General features: G+C 38.9%; 1 protein-coding gene across 10 annotated transcripts in view; it reads left to right on the top strand.

Annotated features, from left to right (window-relative positions):
- Positions 1-24,494, top strand: part of STPG2 (sperm tail PG-rich repeat containing 2) — a 407,840-nt gene that overhangs the window by 256,526 nt on the left and 126,820 nt on the right. For 9 of the 10 annotated variants that reach the window (XM_073340745.1, XM_073340746.2, XM_073340744.2 and 6 more), the window contains one exon: positions 6,920-7,035. The exons of the other annotated variant lie outside the window; for it this stretch is intronic. In XM_073340745.1, the coding sequence (XP_073196846.1) occupies positions 6,920-7,035 (116 nt within the window). The remainder of the gene's footprint in view (positions 1-6,919; positions 7,036-24,494) is intronic. 10 annotated transcript variants of the gene reach the window in all.

Raw genomic sequence — 24,494 nt, 5'->3', positions numbered from 1 at the left:
CAAATCATGGAGATCTGTTTTGATTTGTTCCCATGTGCAACTCTTCTTAATAAGTAGGTTGCAGTATTTTGCATTGGCTTCTGCTCCTAAATGATCCCAAGGTGTAGACCCATGTAGAACACATTACAGCAATGTCGAGGTGACAGAAACATGGATAATTGTGGCAAGGACTGCATCAGAGAGAGAGAAGGCTGCCTTCATTTTGCAAAGTGCAGATGGAAGAAACGCTTTTGGATTCAACCTCTTCCTGTGCATTCAGAAGCACCTGGGATCTAACATCCCTAAATTGTGCACCTGTCGGAGTCAGATAGTAATATTTGAGGCTTTTGGGGTGGAGTGGAGGTGAATGGATAGCAGCAGGGGTTCTGGAGTGCATTTTCTGAATTCCATTGGGGAGTGTCTCCTTGGGCTTAAGTATGCAGCTGATTGTCGCCACAAGGAAAGCAGAGATGCTGGATTGACAGACAGGTTTCTTTATGAAATAGACTTCATTAAATGGGCAACACACCATAGACAACTTAACATGAACTCTTTTTAAAATTAAATGACATATAATAGAAGTGATAGGCCACAAATAAACCCCTAATCAAGGATTTAAAGACTGTCATTGGAGAGACGCCCCACACAAATTCCTAACACCTGTTTTCCAGTTAGCTTGCTGCTACCTTTTGCGGGGAAAGCTGTTACGAGAGACAGTGTGCTCAGAGTATTTTTGTTGTATCTAGTTGTACTAGTTACATGAAGATATCTGGCACCAATCCTAAATCTTTTACCTGCACCTGAGTTTAGCAGGTGCAACTGAGCCCAGTTGGGCTCAGAACCTTAAAACACATGGTGATTGCTGTTTAGCTATTGGGCCAAGAAGCTCTGTAGATTTGAGAGCTGCTCTGATTTAGCATGTCAAAGCTGTTCAGCTGAATGAAGGGAATAGGGCTAGAGAACTTGCTATTCTGTTTTCATTTTGGTTTGACTAGGCAAATTTAAACTCCCAGGGAGAGTTTTTGCTGCTTAATCTAGGAGTCTGCTGAGTTTCTGTTCAGTTGCACTGATCTTAATCTTACTCCATGCACCCTCCAACATTTGAGAGAGAGAGCGCGAGCCCACTACTCTACAGAAGTGAGTGATTCTTGACTCAGCTGTCAGGGGCACAAAGCCTGAAAGTTCATAATTTTTCATCTTCAAGACTAACTTGTCTCCACCATCTTGGTGTCTGGAGTCCTACTACTGCTTCCAAACACGTTTGCTGCAGAGCGGCAGAGTTGATGAGAGTCGTGATTCCAGGCCAATAGAAGGTCTTTTAGGAATGACTGATACAAGTTCTAGGTAGGATCTTTATTGCAAATGGCTTTGAAACAATGTTGAGGTCATTTACTACTATAAACAGATTTTTTTCAGGTAATACAGGCACAGTGCAGTCCAACTAGGTATATTTTTATCTCTGTTTATCAGTCCCTGTGCAGCATGCTGTTGTTTTGTGTAGTGCAGTATTTTGTTTATTTTTTTAATCAAAATGTAGTGGTGTGTTGGTAGCAACTTTTTAGAATTTTGTATCCTTGTGTATATGTGTGTTTTGTTTTACAAGTATGGAGGACTGAATGGCCTGTGCAGCTTTATAACCATCATCGGAAGTGCCATTTAAATCCAAATGAATTTTAGTAGTAGCAGATGAATATTAAGCATAATGTTTTCTAGGCAGTGGTGATATTTCCCTATGTACTAATCTTTTGTCTTTACCGTAACTTGATTAGAACAAAAGTCAGAACATACATATTAAAAACATGTAAAACATTTAAACATGTAAAAACATTTAAAACACATTGTGTAAAATAACACTTCCCATTTTCATTGTAGGTTTTCCAGCATACCTTTTTGCTCTTCAGAATTCATGCTTTTGTTAACAATGGATTTTCATAAGACCACATAAGCTATTGTAACAGCAGTTCCCCAGTAATGTAGAAGAGCAAGTGAGCAGTGTATAATTAATAATTCTCTGCTTGTTACAAAGAAAATTCATGTTCCTCATCCAAGTTTGGATTTTAAAGTTCTTATTTATAAAAACAGTCATTTTTCAGTCCTTTTTTGATATACTGGAACAGTCTCATTGAGGGGCCAGAAATATAGATTTTCACTTTAAATTACCCATTGTTCCTGTTCTCTGCCATTTTTGCCCTGTAGCACTGGTTGACATTTCATAGAGAGTGAACCGGCATAGGGCTGGAAAATATATAATTATAAGAATCATCTGCTCTTGATTTTCCCATTATATACCAATCATGATACAGGCAGATTTTTCATAGGTGTTTGATTTGGAATGAGAAGTTTTATTCTTCGTTGACCTGTGATTAAAATGTGGCATTTTGGTAAATAAATTCCAGACAGCTTCTGCATAATTCAGCTCTGAACTGGTGCTGGGAAAGGCAATGAAAGCCTTTGACCTGTATCACATAACCAGCAGCATATGTAATGGGAAATATATTCTAAGATAAAAAACTGTGTAACACAATACACTTTTTTAATGTTAGAAGTCTTAAAACAGGCATAATGCAGAAATGAAGCAAACTGACTGACACCAGGTGGCATGATAAATGAAGTCTTGTTTCACCCTAGAACAGGTGAAAGACTTCAATATAATAATAAGGTTAAAGCCATAGAGTAACTCATTTCAACTGCTTTAGTAGCTATAGCCTCATATGTAAATAAATTAGCAATTACTGTAACAAATGGTAAGATTAGAGAGTCTATTTCAAAATTAAAAATATAAATCATTATTGTGGTAACAGACTAGAGACAAATCTGTTCTAAAATCAGTATTATTTTGGACAAGAGTCTTGCATGTCACATTAACCTGAGTAGGTCTTAGTGGTTGGTTGGTACATGTACATGTAACCTATGGACTAGCCATACAATTCCAGATTACAATATGAGACTGATCCTGTTCTCACGGACTTCAGTGTTAGTAGGCTTGAGCCCTATGTGTGTACATTTTGTGGGTATTGAACTGAAGAGATACTCCTTAATTATCCAGTTTTCCTTACAATATTCCATGGTCCACATACTTTCTAGCCACTTGCCGTAGTTCACCCTCTATGCATATTACCTATGATTCATATGTACTGAGGTGGGAGACAGGTATTTAAAAATGTGTTTATACTGATGTTTTGGAAATAACAGACCTAATAATCATACTTAACACCTAGCATACTGTTAACATTAACATCCGAAGAAACCACAAATGTAGGATAATAATGAGATTAATAAACAATTAAGCAATTCTTGAAGATATTAAAATGATCTTCCAAAATGTACAGTAAATCACCGATTATATGACCTTCCACACCGGAACATATACATGAGCTAGTAAAAGAATAATTCAGGTGCATGGTATCAGTATCTTTAAAATCTTGGCATAGTGTTTTTTAATTGTAAACTAAAGGGAGAAAATAAATATTGCCTGTTTTTAAACCAATGTTAAAATATTTTCCTTTGCCATTGGGAACACACATTCTGCAAGTGAACTTGAGAATAGGGTTCAAAAAAATCCCGCGGTAAGTACATCTTTAGTCGAGATATCTGTGTATCAGACTTGTGAAGTAAAAATGGTACAGGCTGATTTGTAATGATATGTATGTAAAATTCCCTTTCTTTTATGTTTAAAATTAATTTCAACACAAAACCGTCACCCACCCTCCATTGACCAAAGTCTTAATATTAAGAAGATAATTTTGGAATGAATGAAGGTGGGGTCAGTTGAAAGTGTAGCATGATGTTCAAGAATTCTTAATTTACAGGAGGTAGGGTATACCGTTTGAATAGAGAAACTATATAATACTATATTATTCAATAAATATCCAATAAAATATCTACATAAAAATTGTGAACAAGAAATTTCTAATGAGAAAGAACTGGGGCAGGAGGGGAAGAGAGTTTTAAAATAAATTTGGTGGGAAATGTTTCATGCAAGCAAGGCTAAACCATTTGGCTATAAATTATGTGGATGAACAAATAATCTGTTTCTAGCTGTTAGACACTGATGGAAGTATTATCAGCCTCATCTATAAATCATGACAATAACCTTTTTTCTTCAAAAATGGTTTACAGTCGAGTTTAACATTCTCTCTCTCTGGTCATTGATTCCTTTTTGGTAGTCCTGTGACTGTGGGTTTTCTGAAGGCACACAAAGTGATACGTTTTTACTGTTTGCTTTTAAGTTCACATACTATTTTATGTACCCTTATTTCAGATGTTTAAAAATGCATAAAGATAAAATTCTTCTTTTAAATATCTGAGTATGTATGTAGAGTAACTCAGTGAAGTGAGTAGAATTACTCTGGTTTTCCATTGGTGTAACTGAGAACATAATTTCAGCCTAAGTATACACTAGGACTGGGATTTTCAAAGGAGACTAAGGGAGTTAGGTGCATAAAACTGCAATTGAGTGCCTAACTCCAATAGTCTCCTTTGAAAACCCCAGTTTTGGCATTTAAGTAAGAAATATTTTTTTTGCAGAACTTTATTTTACATAAAAAAAACAAAACAAAACCAACCTAGTCCCTCTGCCCTCGATTACTGGTCAGGTATATGATATTCAGTTATTAGAATAAAAAAAAAGCTGATAGTTGTACATTCTTAGTATTACATCACTTGTAAGGAGATATTTGTTACTGATTTTAAAGTCATTCATTATGCATCGGACTGTATTCAGAGAGAGAGAGAGAGATCAAAGTATTTAAATCACTATCATGGACACCCTTGCTGGGCACACCCTGCTGCTTTTTGTTTTCATCAACGTGTGCCAGCTAGGAGAGACAGTCTGTGGCCACACACATTTGCACACAGTTTCATAGTTTTTTGAGGAGCCAAATTTGTTAGGAGTTAGATATGTCAGTTTGGCTAGCGGAACACCGATTGTTTTCATAAATTTCAGAGAAGAATTAAATGAACACCTTATTTTACTTTTAATGGAGGGCCAAATTCTGCTCTCTGTTATACTGATGGCCTGAGTAACTCCACTGAGTTCAGTGCAGTGATTCAGAAGTTATACTGATCTAACAGATAGAATCTGTCCCATTAATAATTTGAAAAATATAAAGATTGTATTAAATTAGCAACATATCCTAATTATCCTATGCTAAATATAGAGGCAATACAAAGACTGCAGAGGAATATGAAGAAAGTAAGAAAATGAAAGATAAATTCTTTGACTCAGTGAAGCTGTGATTTTTTCTCCACACATCTTATGCACACAGCCAACAAAAGGTGATAATTGACACAAGATTCATGCTGGCAGCAACTTTGATCTCATCCTCACACATTCTTTGAGCTCTTTTCAACTTGCTCACTGAGACCTTGCAGGTACTAGTGAATTTTGTAGCTGTAATTCACTGCCAGAGTACCTCTACTGTGGTACTAATACAGGACTCAGGCATTGTTACTGGGTTGCTCTGAGTAAGGTAAGGTTAGATACATGGTGTCATAAGTATAAAGGGAAGGCTAACCACCTTTAAACCCCTCCTGGCCAGAGGAAAAAACCCTTTCACCTGTAAAGGGTTAAGAAGCTAAAGATAACCTCGCTGGCACCTGACCAAAATGACCAATGAGGAGACAAGATACTTTCAAAGCTGGAGTGGGGGCGGGAAAAACAAAGGGTTCTCTCTGTCTGCGTGTTGTCTTTTGCCAGGGCCAGAGCAGGAATGCAGGTCAGAACTCCTGTAAAGGGTTAATAAGCAATCTAGTTAGATATGCGTTAGATTCTGTTTTGTTTAAATGGCTGATAAAACAAGTTGTGCTGAATGGAATGTATGTTCCTGTTTTTGTGGCTTTTTGTAACTTAAGGTTTTGCCTAGAGGGATTCTCTATGTTTTGAATCTGATTACCCTGTAAGGTATTTACCATCCTGATTTTACAGAGGTGATTCTTTTACTTTTTCTTCAATTAAAATTCTTCTTTTAAGAACCTGATTGCTTTTTCCTTGTTCTTAAGATCCAAGGGTTTGGGTCTGTGTTCACCTCTGCAAATTGGTGAGGATTTTTATCAAGCCTTCCCCAGGAAAGGGGGTGTAGGGTTTGGGAGGATTTTGGGGGGAAAGACATTTCCAAGCGGGCTCTTTCCCTGTTATATATATGTTAGACGCTTGGTGGTGGCAGCAATAAAGTCCAGGGGCAAAAGGTAAAATAGTTTGTACCTTGGGGAAGTTTTAACCTAAGCTGGTAAAAATAAGCTGAGGGGGTTTTTCATGCAGGTCCCCACATCTGTACCCTAGAGTTCAGAGTGGGGAAGGAACCTTGACACATGGTGATAGAATGTCTAAGTCAAGTCTATACTAAATCTTCCCCCCCGGCTATTAGCGATGCAGCTGCACCAATGAAAAATGTAAAGATATTTGCAAGGATGTTTGTAGTGTAGACAACCGGAAAACAAACAAACAAAAACCCCATCACCAGCTCCCAACAGGATTCCACTAGATTCTCTTTTCTAACAATACTGTCCAAAGTCACCTGATTCCATATATTGTGTGATCATCACATTCTACTCTCAGAAGTACAACAGTTCCTACAACAGCTCACATTTCAGCAGAGAAGCCAAGGACTATATCGTAGTCGAGTCTGGAGTACTGCTTTTCCACTGAAGGTAGTCCCTCAAAACATAGAGTTCAGCCATGTTGATAGAATGGTGTAGCTAAGTTTACACTACTACTCTTTGTGACGGAATTATTCTGAATGTTTCAGTCCACAAAGCTATTTCTGGTGCCTTTCATGAACATTACATTTTAAAAGGAAAAACAAATGTTGTAGGACATCTGGCAGTAAGGTTGCAGGATATATATAAACCATATACTAGTCCAAGCAACATTCTAAGACTATTATTAACAGCCATTTAAAAGAATTCTTTACTTAATGAATTATTCCTTTTCCTCCCTTAGGACCTGGGACGTACAATCCTGTCGTGAAGTCAGCTTCCATTATTTCCCTCTTTGTTTCCAGAGTGGAGCGTTTTAAGGAAGTGAAAGAGATTACTCCTGGCCCCGGAGCTTATGAGGTTTGTTGATAAGGCTGTGTTCTCAGTCACATACTGGGGCTGATTTGCCATCCTGGCCTTAGCTACATTGCTCTTGTTGTGCTTGTAGTCTTCCTGGCAGTATTGAGGCATTTAACATGAGTTGTAGGGACAGTCTAAATTTAGATATCTAAATGACAATTCCCAAATTGTGGGAACAGGAATGGAGGCCAGGTTTTAAAAATGTGACCAGTAATAAGCAAAGTAAGTGAGAATTTGTCAACATACCTACTGTATGTGCTTTAAACAGATGCTGTAGTAGAGGCTCACCTCAGACCTATTATTCACTGCTGAGTCAGATGGGAGTAAATAAATATTGCTACTTTGATTAGCCTTCGCTCCCTCTGTTGCTCAGGGTAATGAAATATAGTACACTTTCAGTGCCTGAATCTTCTCTTTGTGCTATACTTATGTATTCCAAAGTGGATTTAGCCATGAGCAAATTAAACATCTTTGACTGGTGGCCTACTGAGGGAAGGGGCCTAGCTCTGTGGAGCAGAAAACTCGATGAAAGAGCAGTGGAAGGGCAGCCTTCACCATCTAACTAATTGCTACAATTTCCCTGACACAGCTCTCTCACCTCTGGGTAGCAATTATGTGCCAAATGTACTGCTACTTGGGATTAGGTCTGAAGAGACCCAGCCACATTAGCTGGTCTTCCCAGGCAATGAAATGGGAGGCAAGAGCAACAGTATCTGTAGAAAGCCTCTTCCCTTCCCCCTCCAGTTCTGCTCCACCTTTGGACCCTGTTGGCTTTCTACTCCCTGGGGAAGAAGAGATCCAATTTAGCTTATCATTGTTCCTCTGTCCTATGGGGGAATAGGCTCTGCCAAAAGAAACCTTTCCTGATCCTTTTCTTACAACTTTTTGGGAGAAGGGAATGCAGTGTAATGATTGGGGGAAAGGAAAGATGGTTTTGCAGTCAAGGACGTGGACTGCGAATTAGAAATTCTGAGTTCAATTGCCGGTTGTGCTACAGATTTTGTGTGTGATCTTTGGACAAGTCAGCAAATCTCTCTCTGCTTCAGATCCTTGTCCGTAAAATGAGAATAATACTTTCATGTCTTATGGTGGTGTGGTGTTCAGATACTGCATTGTGTCTATATATGTTCTGAGATAACTAGAGAACCTGGCATTTTGACAATGACGGGAGTGGGGTAATGGAGAGAGAGATTGGGGTAGTACAAAGGAGAAGAGGTGGTGAGATGGCAATTGGGGGGAGACAGAGGATGAAGTAATTGGAAGGATGAGAAATGGAAAGATTGGAAAGAGAGCAAGAACGTGGAAAGCAGAACAAGAGAGAAGAGAGACTTTATAGAAGAGGGAGTGGGTTGACAAAGGGAAGAGAGAAGAAAAGTTGAGCAAATTTCTCAACAAGAAAGAAAAATCATCGAAGGGGACAATACAAGGTTAGGGATACAGAATACTCATACAGTAACTCTATCAGTGATTGCATCAGTCAGGAGTCAATGGGGTCTCTGTATCAGAAGGAATGTTTGGGAGACCTCTCTGTGAATTGGATGTCAGCATGAGTCCAATTCTTCTAAACATAGCTGAGGGACTAATTGGATTCAGTAGTGGGAAATGGAATTTGTTGGGTTTTTTTGAAATACATGCTGCTGCAATGATGGAGCTATATTTTTGAATGATTTTGTCATTTCCAATTCAGTATTTCCAGTGTCGTATTTTTGGTTGTGTTCATATGTTTTTGCCTGCATCTGATAGAAAAAAGGAGCATGTGTTGTGTATTTTCGCTTCTGCTTGATTTTATGCGTTACTCATACATAGTCTGAGGATGCAGAGGGATTGGAGCATTTTGGGGAAGTCGACTGGGCCTTGGTTAGTCTTAATCTCTGAGTTTAGTTATGGACAAGAACTGGTATAGCATATGACTGTATATTAGAAATCATTTAAAGTTAATTAATTCATAGTGGAAAAGCATAATGATAGAGATCTGTGCTTTAGTTTTATAGTCATAATTTTAGTAAGCTTTAATTTTTCAGTTTTTAAGAGTAGAGGCCTCAGTGGTGTCCTTTTTAATGTCTGTTCTCCCCTGTGTAAGTTGCAACTATATAAAAACTATAAATGTTGTATTGTTGATTAACATATTGCTTTTATAGTGCAGCTGGTCAGACATCCAGTAAATATTTTGATGATGACAATTTTAATAGTCAGAATTTTGTGGCTATAAAAGCACATATCATGATTAGGGCTCTATCCATGTTGTGGCAAAATAGGACAAATTTCCATAGCAATGTACACGTATTCTGTTGCTCTTTCATTCCCATCTCACTCACATACGCATCTTCTCCCACTGACACAACTGGCCCATAGTTGAATCTATTCCTTGAAATAAAATTCATAAACAATTATTTTTGATAGTGATTTATTTCTGGATGGATTTTTTTAGTGTACTCTTTAGGCAGCCCACTGCCTCCCACCCTTGTGTTCCTGCAATGTTTTCCCAGTGGCATGACTCAGAATCTCCTTCCTCCATATTGCAGGGAAGGGAAGAGCTCCAGCTCCTCAGCTCCCTTGATCTCATGCTTCATGGAACAGTGTATGGAAAATATGCTATAATTAACACCTCCTTGTAGTGGAGAGGTGCAAAGCAACAGGCGGTTGCAGTCAGGTCCTGGCAGGGCAGGCGGTCAAAAAAAGCAATGTTTAATGCCTGGCTGCAGAAAAATGGTAAATTCTTCAGCAAAAAACTGAATTCAATGGCATCTTTTAAAAGTGCTATATTTCATGGCTGCAGCAATGCAGAGTCCACTGGGGTGAACTGGCAATCCAAACCTTTTAGATCTATGGTCTCAGACTCTCTGCAGAGTCCATCAGGTGACACCTCATTGATTTACATTCTGTTATCTGTTGCAAGTTTATTTTCACAACCATGCTCGCTAGAAACATACTTTTTTCAATGTAAGCTGGGATCCTGGAGCAAAATTCCAAGGGATGAATTTTTCAGTAAATTCTGTGGTTGTGGTATCACACTATAAACTGTTACAATACTGTGATCATGATGAGCGTAGAGATATTACTGAAGTTCTATTTATATTTGAAGTAATGTTTATCAAGTTTATTATACATTGAACTTCTCAAGTTACATTGCTTTGTTTACTGCAAGAAAGTTTTTGCATATTTATATAAACTGAAATCCACAAGTAACTATGATCATGATGCTTATATTGCATGACGCATCATAAGTCCCTATTGATCCAGTAATATAGAGTCTTGTTTGTTTATTTTCACTGCCATAATTGTGAAGCAGAATAAGTAAAGAATTATTTTGTGCCACTGGGATCCTGTTACTCAGAAGTAGACTAAAATGAGCCTTCAGGGAGTTAGAAATAATATATAACACAATTCTAATTTGTTTCCTTCTTAATATTTGATGGTGAACTGTTAGGGCCCAGTTCTGAAGCCTGTACCCATGTGAGTATGAGCTGTGACAATCAGACCCTTATGCTCTAGAATATGGAAACTGTTTCAAGAAAGGTTAACAGGAATGAAGGTCCTTCTTAGTTTGAATACAAAACTTTTTCTCTCTGCATACTGAAATAGTTTTATTTCAAACTGTACTCGGAGGGTGAGATTTTGTGCTGTGGCTCTAAGTCTAGATGAAGCACATAACTTGGAGCTCAGGGCAGGCATGCGATAAAGTGATGGTAAACCACCTTTGCACCCTCAGAATCCTGGGCAGTTCTGCAACATCCGCCATCTTTTAGATAGCCCTGGGGTGTGTGTCATCAGTTATGGCACCCTAGGCCCTATAGATCCAGCACTGCCCAGAATCTCCAGTGCCACAGCCCTGCCTAGCTACTCTTTTAGAACAACTTATGCCACTCGATCCTTTTCACCTAGCTTAAAGTGTCAAGAGATTGGGGGAGGAACTCGCCCAGAATGTTTTGTACAATTTCTATAAATGACATAGCGCCATAATCATGACATCGCTTTTTCAACAGAACTCCCTTCTGATTTCACTGGTGTGTTCTACTTGAAAACTGATGGCACAATATGGCCTGTAGAAATATAATGACTTGTCTGGTTTTCAGAGGTTCTAAGCAGCTGCAAGTCCCATTGAAGCCTCTTAGAAAATCAGACAGTGCCATACAGTATATTAAAAGATAATGCTTCTTCTAAAAAATTGTGCTAATCCACAGTTCTAGTTTTGTCTTTTTTTTAATTGGCAGACACTTTAATAAAAGTTACAACCCTCAAAAAGCTGTACAGTGTGTGCAAATTAATTACTTGTTTTTAACACTGTTAAATGTAGCAACGAGTGTAAACGTTTCTGTCATATTACTTACCACCCCTTTACTTGACAGTGTGAAAGCAAGTATGTCAGTTCTTTTTGGTATGCCAGCTTATCTGTGTGACACCTTTATGATGTAATTGGCAATTTTGTTCAATTTTCCAGACTTGGAACACATTATAGCCTTCTGTGGATGTAATATTAATATGATCTTTGGCCTAATGTATGGTGTAATTATAAAAACTGGTGAAATGTAATTGAAGAGTCGGACAAGCACTTATGGAAATATTTTTGTTACTCTAAAATGGTGCTTCACTACATAGAATTTAATATGCATAATATTATTATTTATTTTATGCAACACTATAGATGAGCATGACATCTTATGGACAAATCTGATCAAGGCATTGGTCCTTGGGCTAAGAATCTCACAATATAATTTTTCCAACATTGTTATAATTAGGGCCCTACCAAATTCACGGCCATGAAAAATGCATCATGGACCGTGAAATCTGGTCTTTTGTGTGCTTTTCCCCTATACGATGCAGATTTCATGGGGGAGAAAAGCATTTCTCAAATTGAGGGTCCTGACCCAAAAGGGAGTTGCGGGGTGGTGGTGGTTGTCGCGTTATTGCGACCCTTACTTCGGCGCATCCTTCAGAGCTGGGCAGCTGGAGAGCGGCAGCTGTTGGCCGGGTGCCCAGCTCTGAAGGCAGCACCCCGCCAGCAGCAGCAGAGAAGTAAGCGTGGCAGTGCCATACCATGCCACCCTTACGTCTGCGCTGCTGCCTTCAGAGCAGGGTGGCCAGAGAGTGGCGGCTGCTGACTGAGGGCCCAGCTCTGCAGGCAGTAGCGCAGAAGTAAGGGTGGCAATACCATCCCGTGCCATCCTTCCTTCTGCGCTGCTGCTGGCGGCGGCTCTGCCTCCAGAGCTGGGATCCCGGCCAGCAGATGCTGCTCTCCAGTTGCCCAGCTCTGAAGGCAGCACCACCGTCCGCAGCAGCGCAGAAGTAAGGATAGTAGTTCCACAACCCTTACCCCCCCCCCACAATAACCACTTGCAACTACTCCACAACTCCTTTTTGGGTCAGGATCCATACAACTATAACACTGTGAAATTTCAGATTTAAATAGCTGAAATAATGAAAATTACTATTTTTAAAATCCTATGACCGTAAAATTGACTAAAATAAACCGTGAATTTAGTGAGGCCCTAGTTATAATAGTAGCAGACCAATATGAGCACAATAATACAGCATTTGACACTATTAAACACCAGAGTGACCCTTCAATTAGGCACCTATTCAGGCTGAGTAAGAATTATTTATATAGTCAGTACTATTTGTGCTGGAGGCTGCCTATTTCTTCCAGTGTGGGTTTTAACAAAGGATGGATAAATCAAATTACTAAAAGATAAGAACTGACTCGACCTTTTGCTAGTCGAGAACTTTATCCTTTTCTCATGGGGTATTCTGGTGCAGAGCTATTAGTTCATTTCAATTAGTTTTAACTCTGGATTCTAACAACGCTTCCCACTCATTCTCCCTAATCTTCTGGTTTATGTACACGCATGCAACAGTTTTTTCAAAGTAATTTATAAAAAGCCTCACACAATATACTTCATCTCCTGTCCACAAAGGACCTAAAATGTTGGGCGCTACCTGTGCCTAATGTGTACTTTTAAAATAGCTTAATTTATTTCTTATCCTTTTAATTTTTATTTTTATTTTGAAGTTATGTACTTCATGCTTATCAAATTTTAAAGATGCTTCTAAATTTTACAATTTTTATTAAGATATCAAAAGTGCCAAGAAATCTTGGGGAAAATTTTCTGCTGGTGCACATGAGAGTAGCTCCATTGACTTTAAATTAGTTACTCCAATTTACACTAGCTGCGGATCTTGTTTATTATTGTTAACATGTTAAAAATAAGTCATAATTTGAAACAAGTTTATAATTTTAAGAAGGTGAATGTTGGGATGATGGAACTCTTTAGCTTTGTAATATAAATGGCACTTTTGAGGATAAAGCCTTACTTTTGCATATAAAGTGCTGAAATTATACCCCAAAGTCTCAAACAAGATAGTTATCTATTTCTCAGGTCCACTAGATATGCTTGCAGCTAACTGAACTAATTAGTTATTCTCTGTTGCCATGGAAAGCAGCAAGCTGCATGAAACTCAGGGCCATAATTGTACAATTTATTATTTGTGTAGTATTAAGTCCCCCAACATGATGACCTGCCACTTCATATACCTGCATCTCCTTTCCTCATTAAGGAATGGTGTTCTCCTTTAATTGTCTGAGTAAAACAAATAAAAGGTTGTTTTGTTTTGCATAGACCATATGTTGAGTAATGTTTGTAGGTAAGATTATGTATGGAGTTCAGTACAATTCTCTGTTTTCACTTGCTTCTCTGAAAAAATTCACTTTTGGGTCTGACACTTTCGCTGCTTGGTCTCAGCCAGATGGCGATTTATCTTCTTTGCATGAATGTTCACTGCTGGTTATTCTAACTACAGATGCTACTATATTTGGTTTTGGTGCCTTGTTGAAAGACCAGATTGCTTTAGGGAAAAATTTCTGAACAGAGTACAAGATTTAGATCAATTTGCAAGAGTTGAGAAGCTTCACTGACATACAAGAGCAGGGTACAGACAATGCAGCTGTCAGGTCAGACACGGTGATTGCAGTCTCAAACCTCAACAGCCAGAGAGCAATAAGGAGCAAGGCTACTCTTTGAAATACCTTGATTTATCTTCAGCATGGGAGAGATTAATTTGATGTTTCTGTAACCCAAATATTTCCAGTGAAAATTAAATCTGCCATGTAAATTTAGTTAATCCCAAATGTTCTGCGCAGACAATGGATAAACTGTGTTTACTCAGCATTATTAGATAATAAAAATGCCCGTTATCTTCCATAGTTAAACAAAAAGGATCTCTCTTGCAGTAGGGAAGAAAGGGGCAATTGATAGAATATCCACTCCATATTAAGCCTTTTCCATTAGTCCCTCTGATTTCAAGAGTTTTATAACAATTGCACCATAATAAGGACAACATAATATGGGTTGCCCCTAACTTGATAAGGAAATTTCAGATTCTTCTTGGATATGGATGTAATACTTGTCTCTCATGCTTGTAAACAAAATAATTTTTACATTCAAACTCTTGAGCCTTTGCTGCACTGGGAACATGACCTGCAATAATAAGGCTTGTCAACATGTGGAAGCTGCTGTGAAATCAGCTAGGGTGTGAAATTAAAGTGCAATAGCTATTCTGCAGTAGCTCCTGTATGGAGACACTTATTTTGCAGTAAGGATGCCTTTTTGCACTTTAGTTTAACTTAATCCACTTAGAAAGTATATTAAACTCCCCAAAGGCACTCAGTGTGGAATAAGAGTGGAGCTATTGCAGAAGTTATTCCAGGCTATTTCCCTGTGTAGAAAACCCCTAACATATGTCAACCACAGATTGCCCTAAGTGCCCTCCACTTGAGGCCAGGATTTAAAACTGTTTATTCTCTAGTGTAAAGAGGACCAAACCATTTTAACAATCCATTACAGAAAAATTGTGTAACAGGATACAGAAGCAGTACTGCCAACCTCCTGTTTCAAAAACAATAATTCAGGCTTAAAAATGATAGCTGTTGAAACTTTGGTAAGACTCTCATGTGATCACATGACTCTAGAGGCAGGTGGCCTTAAGAAAACCCCCAAATAATGTGAGAGTCATGATTAAATTGTAAGAGCTGGCAACAGTGGAAAGTTCTGTAATAACTGATTCCCAGAAACCAAAAAGTTAGTCCCAGATCCATAAAAGGACATACTCACCTAAACCCCTGATGTAGTTGCTACTAATCCACAAACCCCTGACTCAAACACTTCTGTCACCTGAAAGGCCCTATCTAGAATGCTCTGAACATGCCTAACTTACTACAAAATGGCTGATGGTGGGGAGGAATGGTTTAGCCCAGTAGTTAGGGTGCTCAATTGGACATGAGAATGCCCCATTCAATTCCCACCGCTGCCTGATGAAGAGAAGGGATTTGTTCCTCACTTCTCAGGTAAGTGCCATTGGACTATGGAATATTATGGTGTGGGTCTCTCCTTGTTGAAGCTGTTCCACTTTGTATTAAATATTAATTGGGCCAAAGAGAGAGACAGAATGGCTCTATAGTCCAAGCCTTAGGGGATGGGGGAAGGAGGGTAGAAACCTCTTTGCAAATCCCTTCTTGTGAGACAACAGGGGAATTGATTGTGGGTCTCCCACATCCCAGATGAGTGCAATAACCTTTATGGATCGGGGGCTTAGTTCTTTGCTCAAGCCTCAGACAAGCTGAGAGGGATTGCAAGTGCTTTGGAGCACAGGATTAAAATTCAAAATGATCTTGACAAACTGGAGAAATGGTCTGAAATAAATAGGATGAAAATCAATAGGGACAAATGCAAAGTACTTCATTTAGGAAGGAATAATCAATTGCACAAATACAAAATGGGAAATGACTGCTTAGGAAGAAGTACTGCAAAAAAGGACTGGGGGGTTATAATGGATCACAAACTAAATATGAGTCAACAATTTAATATCATTGCAAAAAAAGTGAACATCATTCTAGGATTTATTAGCAAGAATTGTGCAAGCAAGATTTCTACTCAGCACTGATAAGGCTTCAGGTGGAGTACTGTGTCCTGTTCTGGGTTCCACACTTCGGGAAAGTCCAGAGGAGAACGATAAAAATAAAACATGACTTAGAAGGAAAGATTGGAAAAAATGGGTTTGTTTAGTCTGGAGAATGAAGGAAGATGTGATATAGTCTTCAAGTACGTAAAAGGTGGTTATAAAGAGGTGGGTGATGAATTGTTCTTCATATCCACTGAGGACAGGACAAGAAGTAATGGGCTTAAATTCCAGAAAGGAAGACTTTGCTTAGATATTATAAAAAACTTCCTCGCTGTAAGGGTAGTTAAGCAGGGAACACATTATCTAAGGAGGTTATGGAATCTCTGTCACTGGAGGGTTTTAAGAATAGGTTAGACAAACATCTGTCAGGGACGGTCTAGATAATACTTCATCTGCCTCAGTGCAGGGGACTGGACTAGATGACCTATCAAGGTCCCTTCCAGTCTTACATTTCTATGATTCTATAAGTGGCTTGGGCCAATGAATGAAGAAGGGCTGGGGAACTCAATAAGCAGTATAAGATCTCACCAGGGAGGAGGCCTTTCAAAAGAGTGCATCGTACCCAGGTTTCGGGGTAGTTGTTACTGGTTTAGATTTTTTTCTTGTTGTGTAAAACTATTTCTTCATTGCTGTCACCTATGCAGTAATGAACGTTGAAGGGATAAATTACTGATTGAATGACTGTTCTTTTATTAAGGAAGTGGATGACCCATTCAAATAGTTCTGACTATGCTAGATTCCTGCTAGAACTAATTTTTACATGTTTTGAGGCTTTTATGACTCAAAACCAAAAAAGGTTGTCTTTTTGGGTACTCCTGTATCTTTTGCTAATAGGAAAAATAGTTTTAGAAAATACAACTCTTTGCTTTCCCTTTGGCAATGAATACTGGAAACAGAAATACAGTTTGTTGGACAGTTTCTCAGCTGGTGTAAACTGGTGTAGCTCCAATGAAATCAATATAGATTTACACTAGCTGAAAATATGACCTTGTATTTCTATTTTAAACCTTATTATCTAATACCTCCTTCCAAGGCATAACTAGCCATTCATTTGACATTTGTCTCTTTATCTGAATGATCCTCCCTTTTGCCATACCAGGAAAATTGTTAATAAAAATGAGACCTATTACAAACACCTTCTTTGATAAAAATAATATATTAATTCTGATGTATGCATAGTTTTTCATTTCATTTTTAAAAATAATTTTATAAGACTGTTCATAACTGTTTAATAATTTAGCTTGTCTCCCACATCAGGACCAACATTACCTGATAATTGACATTGATATATTAATCTTAATTATCAAGATTTTTGGTTCAGAAAGCCCTTCTGATTGACTCATGTCAGTAAAATATAGTAATCAATTAGGGCCATTCACTTGGAGGAAAGGTGATGGTATGCAGTCTGTAAAGCAAAAGTAGTAAATTTGGATTCTGTGCTTGTCATTTGCTCCAGATAGTAAACTCTGGTTTAGATACTATTGCTGCAGTAATTGCACTATTGATTAAAATATCCCCAGAGTGTAAAATCAGTTTTAAGCTCTTTATATCCTTATTACAGAGTTGCCAGTCACAACTCTATTGTTAAAGGTGCAAGAGGCTTTCCACTCTAAGCTCTATTTTGGTAGCCTACTTTCTCTAAAAGCTTCTTTGGGCCTAAAATTTCCTTAGTCAGTGGCCACAACAGGAAATTTTGGAAAGGGAGAAAAAATTAGGCAAGAGCTGAAAAATAATATACAAGTTTACTGCATTCCAGTTGTTTCATTTTGGAAGCTGATACTGTAAATCCAAAGCAATTTACATTTACAATTTCCAACTGCTGCTACATCCTGATTCTTTGTAAATACTTGTGAAATAACCCAAATGCAACATAAATACTACTATGGGTGCTGAAGAGCTGGCTGTCCAGAGGCTACAGCAGGAGACTCTACTACAGAAGAGAAGAGGGATATGTTCAACAGATAAGTTGTTTGCTATGAGTAGTCTTTCCCACTCAAGTAAAATGAGAGTATATACGGCGAATAGACCTACTCATTATTGGCTGTGCATATATGTGAGTACATAGTTTGTCACCAGTCTCTCTCTCTCCCTTTTCCCCACCTCGGCCGCCAGTGGATCTAGTTGATATATGTACTTACAAAAAATTGTTTATTTCGTTCCTCTTTCTCCACACCTCTATTTGTCTGTCTTTACTTAGATTATGATCTCAGGGCAGGAATTGCGGCTTCTTGTCTATATAGAAACTTTCATCACATTGTGCATGCTACCATAGACAAATAATAATAATTAGTAATAATAAAACCTTCATTTTTCTCCTATTCTGAGCTCAATACCATTCCCACCTTCTTATTATGGATTGGAAACTTTCCCACATCCCTGTCCTGGCCATCCTCCACATATGTGCAAGATCTATCCCTTCCCATTAACCCTTCTTGATTCCAGCTAAAGAGATGCCTCTGTGGTAGTAGTTGCAAAAGCTGACAGCAGCCACTAGGGGGTATAGAGCAAGAAGGTAAGAGTCTGTGTAAACAGGAAATATAGACAGTGTTGCATTCACCCCAGCCATAGTGTGCTTACTGTAATCTGTACAGCATCCTTGCGCCATATCCCTGCCCAGCTTCCTAATAGACCCCCATATCAGTCTGTATCATATACACTAGACCTGGGGTGGCCAACCTGAGCCTCAGAAGGAGCCAGAATTTACTAATGTACATTGCCAAAGAGCCACAGTAATATGTCAGCAGCCCCCCATCAGCTCCCGCACCACACCCCCCGCTCCCAGTGCCGCCCACCCACTGGCAGCTCCACCGATCAGTGCCTCCCCCTCCCTTCCTCTCTGCACCTCCCGATCAGCTGTTTCATGGCATGCAGGAGGCTCTGGGGTGGGGGGGGAGGAGGAGGAGTGAGGGCATGGCAGGTGCAGAGGAGGGGGCGAGAAGGGGTGGAGTGGGGGCAGGGCCTATAGCAGAGCCGGGGTTGAGCAGTGAGCACCCCCACCCCCCCCCAGCACATTGGAAAGTTGGCACCTGTAGCTCCAGCCCCGGAGTCGGTGCCTATACAAGGAGCCACATATTAACTTCTGAAGAGCTGCATGTGGCTCTGGAGCCACAAGTTGGCCACCCGTGCATTAGACTGTAATATACAACCTGTATATTTCACTTTTTATGTATGTATGTGACATTTTCCATGGTTATGTAAGGCCTTGTTGTATTAAATATGAGCAAAAGGGTAGTGTTATATTGGGTGTGTTTCCTGCTAGTATATGGAGGCTAGGAGGCACTCATGGAGAGGTAGTTAAAATGGTTCTCTTGGAACCTTAACTGACAATACAATTCTTTTCTTGTTTAAATTCTCATTTAAATTCTCAAATCTTAGCTGCACTTTCACCCCCTCTGGGGGAATACAGTAAAGAGTACATGACAACTGGGGCTTTAGTATATCCATCTATTTATAAATAGTAGGTTTTACAATGGCCTTTCCACAAATAAAGGGAGCAGTTTGATAAAGGAGAATAGTAAAGCAGAAGTTTCTGTTTTTTCCAATGTTCTGTTACTAAATGGAAATTTGGAGTGTTTTTTTTTTCCTGACCTGAGGGAAGCATACAAGTTGCCTAATTATCTGCTGTACAAATTATTAACAGTCTTTGTGCAAATTAGATGACGTTTAACTTTTACAGCTACATTCATAACATTTACATAGCTAACCGCCAAAAGTAATTCAGTCAGTTTGCATGTGGTTTTTATTCTGAGAACAAAGGTTGCTTTCCTTTTATTTAGGAAAAAAATAAATGTGATCTTTTTACTTTTAAGGACACAATAGTGTTGGGTAAATCTTCAAAGCACTAAACAGTTTTCTGATTTGTTTTACTTTTTGTTTTTCTTTTATGAGAGTTCCATGGTTAAAAATTTTCTCTTTGATTTAACAATGTACCCTAGACCTCCCTCATCTCTTTGTAAGAAATATATATTATTGTAAGAAACATAACTGTAAGTGTTTGTATCTTGTCCCTAATTTATCAGGCCCTGTTCTCATCATAATATGTTAGAGGCCAGTTATTTAGGAGTCTACATATGGTTTTAGTTATCTATATTTAGGCACCAATTTTTGAAAATCTTGGCCCAAATACATTACATTTACTGCTTTTCCATTTTGTAATTCTTTCATTCAGAGAAAGTAATCAAGTTTCTTTGACAAGACCACTCTTTACAAATCCATGTTGCTGATTGCTTATGGGATGAGTTTCCCTAATCTTGTAGATGTTTAGGGATGCTGCTAAATCATTTTTGTGTGAGACTCATAAAGATACTTCTGAAAAATGATATATTTTTCCTTTGGATGCACTAAGTTGGAACAAATAACAGGTAATTTCCAGGAAATTTCATAGAGGTGGATCCCCACAAGGGATTCCTGTCTTTATAATGCTCTTTGAGATCCTTAGGCAACAAGTGCAATATAAGTGTAAAATATTCTTTGAAATGGAAATCAGCTCACAGGAAAATGGTAATCAGGACAACAAGACAATTGGAGAAGCTATTAGCAGCCTAACTATGTAATCAAATCATAGTGCACTCTCAGCACAATTTTTAATTTAAAAAAAACAACTATTCCTGGGACAAAATAAACCTTATGTAAAATGGCCATGTCAGAGCAACCATATATGATTTTTAAGAAGTTGGAGGGCTATCTGAACAACTGAAATAGTGAGTATTATACTGTGGACAGAAAGAAATGACTGGGTATAAATGGTCATCTTACTGGATGTGAAGCTTGCCAAGGCAATTTGTGTCTGCCTCATCAGCAAAGTGCAGAGCCCTCAGACCACCATCAAATCTGGTCAGAAGGCAGTCATCAGTGATGTGGAACATTGTGTGTCTTTGGTCACAGCCGCATGTGGGATACTCTTGTTGGCCACAGGTATGAAAGCTGGATGCACGCTGACCCTGGCCCGTTCAAAATTGATTCAGAAGGGCCTATAAGCGGCATGGCAAATCAAAGCCTGGTACACATGTGGTCGGGTAAATAATAAGAGATTGGTTTCTGACATCCGCTGCAGACCATTCTTCCTGCCACATCAATGTTGCAGAGAAATCTGGGCATGGCAAGTGGGCCCACAATGGGTGCCTTGATGATAACCTTGCTCTTGGGTGGCCAAAGAAGTCTTTTATAGCGATAGGCTTGGGTTTGCCCTGATCTTTTCAACCATTCTGGCTGTAATCCTCACAATGGATGTATGGAGGATTGATTTTACTTAGCACGGAGAGCCACGGTACTAGTATGGGTTGAATTGTCCCAGTACGATGTGCACAGTTGAACACAGGTAAGTGTCAACCAACCTGATTTGAGATGAATGGAACCAAACCAGAGCACAGTATTCTTCTACAAAGTAACAGAGCTAAACTGGATGACTGAAGAGTTTGAGTGTTTGCTCCTCATGAAGTGCCAGCCAATTTGCTTTGAAGGTTGTTATATGACCTCACCTTAGCTGCAGTTTTCCTCAGGTGCTTAAGATATGTGAGAGATCTATCTAGTATTACTCCAAGTAGACTGGATGGGATTCATGTTTCAAGCTCTGTCCATTAAGAAATATGAGTTCTTGGGCTACTCTGGCATTGTGAAGATGGAACACACTCAAAACTGACTTGGTCACACTTGGTTTTAAATGACACCGATTACAGTTTGGGGCTGTCTTACTCAGGTCAGCATTTAGGGCTTGTTCAAGTTCTGGGAATGACTATGCTTGGACGCCTAAGTGAATGCCATTGCATACATGAACTTGTTTGTGTAAAAGTTGAAAAGCGTTAGAATATGATTTGTCATCTTGGCACAGCTCAGCAACCATCAGCCTTAAACTGACCACCTGTCATGCCAAACCAAGCTGCCAGCTGTCTGCTGAATGTGTCGAAAGCCCCAAATGAGAAGCATGTCACGATGACCAGTCCATGACGAGGCATCAGTTCCAACAGAGAAATGGAGAGACTAGATATGAGACCGTAGCTGGAGAAGATGATGGGGTGAAGATTGCTTTTATAGGATGTGAGGCACAAACGAAAGCATGCTTGCTTTATGCAGGAGTATCATGGCATAGCTATATTTTAAGGCAATTACTGCATGTCAATGGGTTATTATATTTTTTAAAGATGCAGTCTTCCCTGCTATTTTTCATGTGCTGGTTAATATTAGTTGATTAGGATGATGAGTTAATACCACACAATATATCTGAAATATGATTTCAGCTCAGTATTTCTTTAATAACAATACTCACAGCACTTTTAGCCTATTCAACTTAGTTTCCTTGGAAACTGGTCATTTTCAGTTCACCTGTAGGCTCCTGGTATTTAAACAAGCTATATTATTTTCAGTTTTATGTGTTAAACAATGATGGAAAACATGGTAGTGAGAGTACACACAAAAATATAATAAATAGTTGAATTCTTACTCTTTAGGGAATGTAACCTTTATATTATTAACACACTGGAGTAAACTTTAGTGCCATATGTCAAAGAAACACCAGTGAACAAAGCCTGACTATCATAAAAGATAAATAATTTACTCTTTTATGTAGCAGATCTGAAAGCATTTTAAATGCATTTAATGTATGAAGGGAAGGAGGATTTTTATCAATATCATTTGCCCATTACTGAAATACAGTCCCTTCTTTTTGGGGCGGAATGTAGTAGCTGATAAACAGCATATAGCAACATTAGACAACAGCTTAGAGCAAGATTGAAGAAGTGTACTCTATCCAGTTGAAACAACAGGGGTAGTTGATATAGGAAGAATGTAATTGCTGTAAGTGGAATTTGGATGGGACATCAGGGTTTATATCTGTAGTCTTTTATGAAAAGTAGTATCTCATATCTAATCTAATAAACATTTATAAAACTATCACCATAATATTTTAGATCTTATATGACCACAAATGCTAAGCACCTTTAGTTTTAAATGTCACTGGAATCAGCACAGCACAGTAAATTTGATTCACCATGCAGAATCATTCATGTCGTCAGAATCACCAGCTGAATGTTGCCTCTTTACACGACACCAGGGCATTGGTACTGACTCAGAAGTAAGAGTCCTGCCTAATGGATCACAAACACCACTTCCTAGAATACTTACAATATGTGTTCCAGCTAAACCCTTCTTAGCTTTTGAGTTCTTACAGAACAACAGTGATGGGGAGAGCTCATTTTTCCTCCATACGATGCATTTTAAAAAAATTTCTGTTTACTATCTTACAATATTAAAACTGTTTAAAACTGTGCAATATTGAAAAATACAGAAAATGCCTGTCTATTATAGACAGCTTCCAGTGTGGCTTAATTATATGTTTGCAGTTACCAGCAGAGTGAATTCTTAGGTGTCACACTGAGATGGAACTGATGTTTATGGAGAACTTGCATTTGTGAACTTGAAAAAATGGCTTGCAAATTTTAGTACTGTGCTTAAGTGGTATTCAACACATACTCTTAACATTGTAAATAATAATAAAATAACATTTTCAGTCCATCATTATGTTTAACTGAATGTAAGTCATGAGATTGTTCCCCACAATTTATCAGTTGTGCTATTGGCTGCAATTCCCAACATTCTATTGTAACCTTTCTTTATGTTTTGTGAAACTCTGAAGAGGTTTAATAGAAACCAGAAGAAGTACTTTTTCCACACAATGCAAAATTAATCTGTGGAACTCATTGCCATGGGTTGTTGTGATGGCCAAACTTATAACTGGGTTCCAAAAAGAACTAGACGAGTTCATGGAGGATAGGTCCATCAATGGCTATTAGCCAAGATGGTCAGGGATGGACCTTCACATTCAGGGAGATCCTGAACTTCTGAAGCTGGGAGAACACTGAGGTGGATGTCTCCAACATTGCTCTGTTCTCTATGCTCCTCCTGAAGCTCTGGTACTGGCCTCTGTCAGAGACAGGATACTGGGCTAAATCGACCATTGATCTGACCCAGTGTGGCTGTGCTTCTGTTCTCCCCACTGCTGCACTGACTTGCAGCATGGTTTGGAGCACTACTTCATTTTTTCTCTCTCCCTCTCCTTCTTGGACAGAAGTTTAAGATTTGGCCTGTTAGAAATTAGTACAAATAAAGTATCCATTTAAGATATTTCCCAGTAACCCTACAAAACAATACTACTAATAATAAATAATGACGCAGGTTGACGTTCACTCTGGTGCAGAGGGTCCTCATGAGTCTCCTCACTCCACTTAGGCTCTGTAGTCTAGCTGGGCTGAGGGTGGTGCAGGGGGAGCATTGCATGGATGGGTGTCCACAAACCCTCTGTGCAATGGGGTGCATCTCCACTTTGGCCCCAAACTGGACAGCATGTAAAGTGGAAGGTTAGGGTGAGTCTGTTTTGAGGCTATTGTATCCATGCTGATATGGATCTAGTGGCCCAACCATTATGTCAGGGGTACAGAATGGCTGCAGCCCCTATCCTAGCTATGGTGTGTCCATGTTGCCGTTTTGTGGCCTTTCCATGAATTCCCGTTCTTACA

Source organism: Lepidochelys kempii, chromosome 4, assembly GCF_965140285.1.
Source record: "Lepidochelys kempii isolate rLepKem1 chromosome 4, rLepKem1.hap1, whole genome shotgun sequence".
Lineage (NCBI taxonomy): Eukaryota > Metazoa > Chordata > Testudines > Cheloniidae > Lepidochelys > Lepidochelys kempii.
This window is presented reverse-complemented; position numbering and strand designations above follow the sequence as displayed.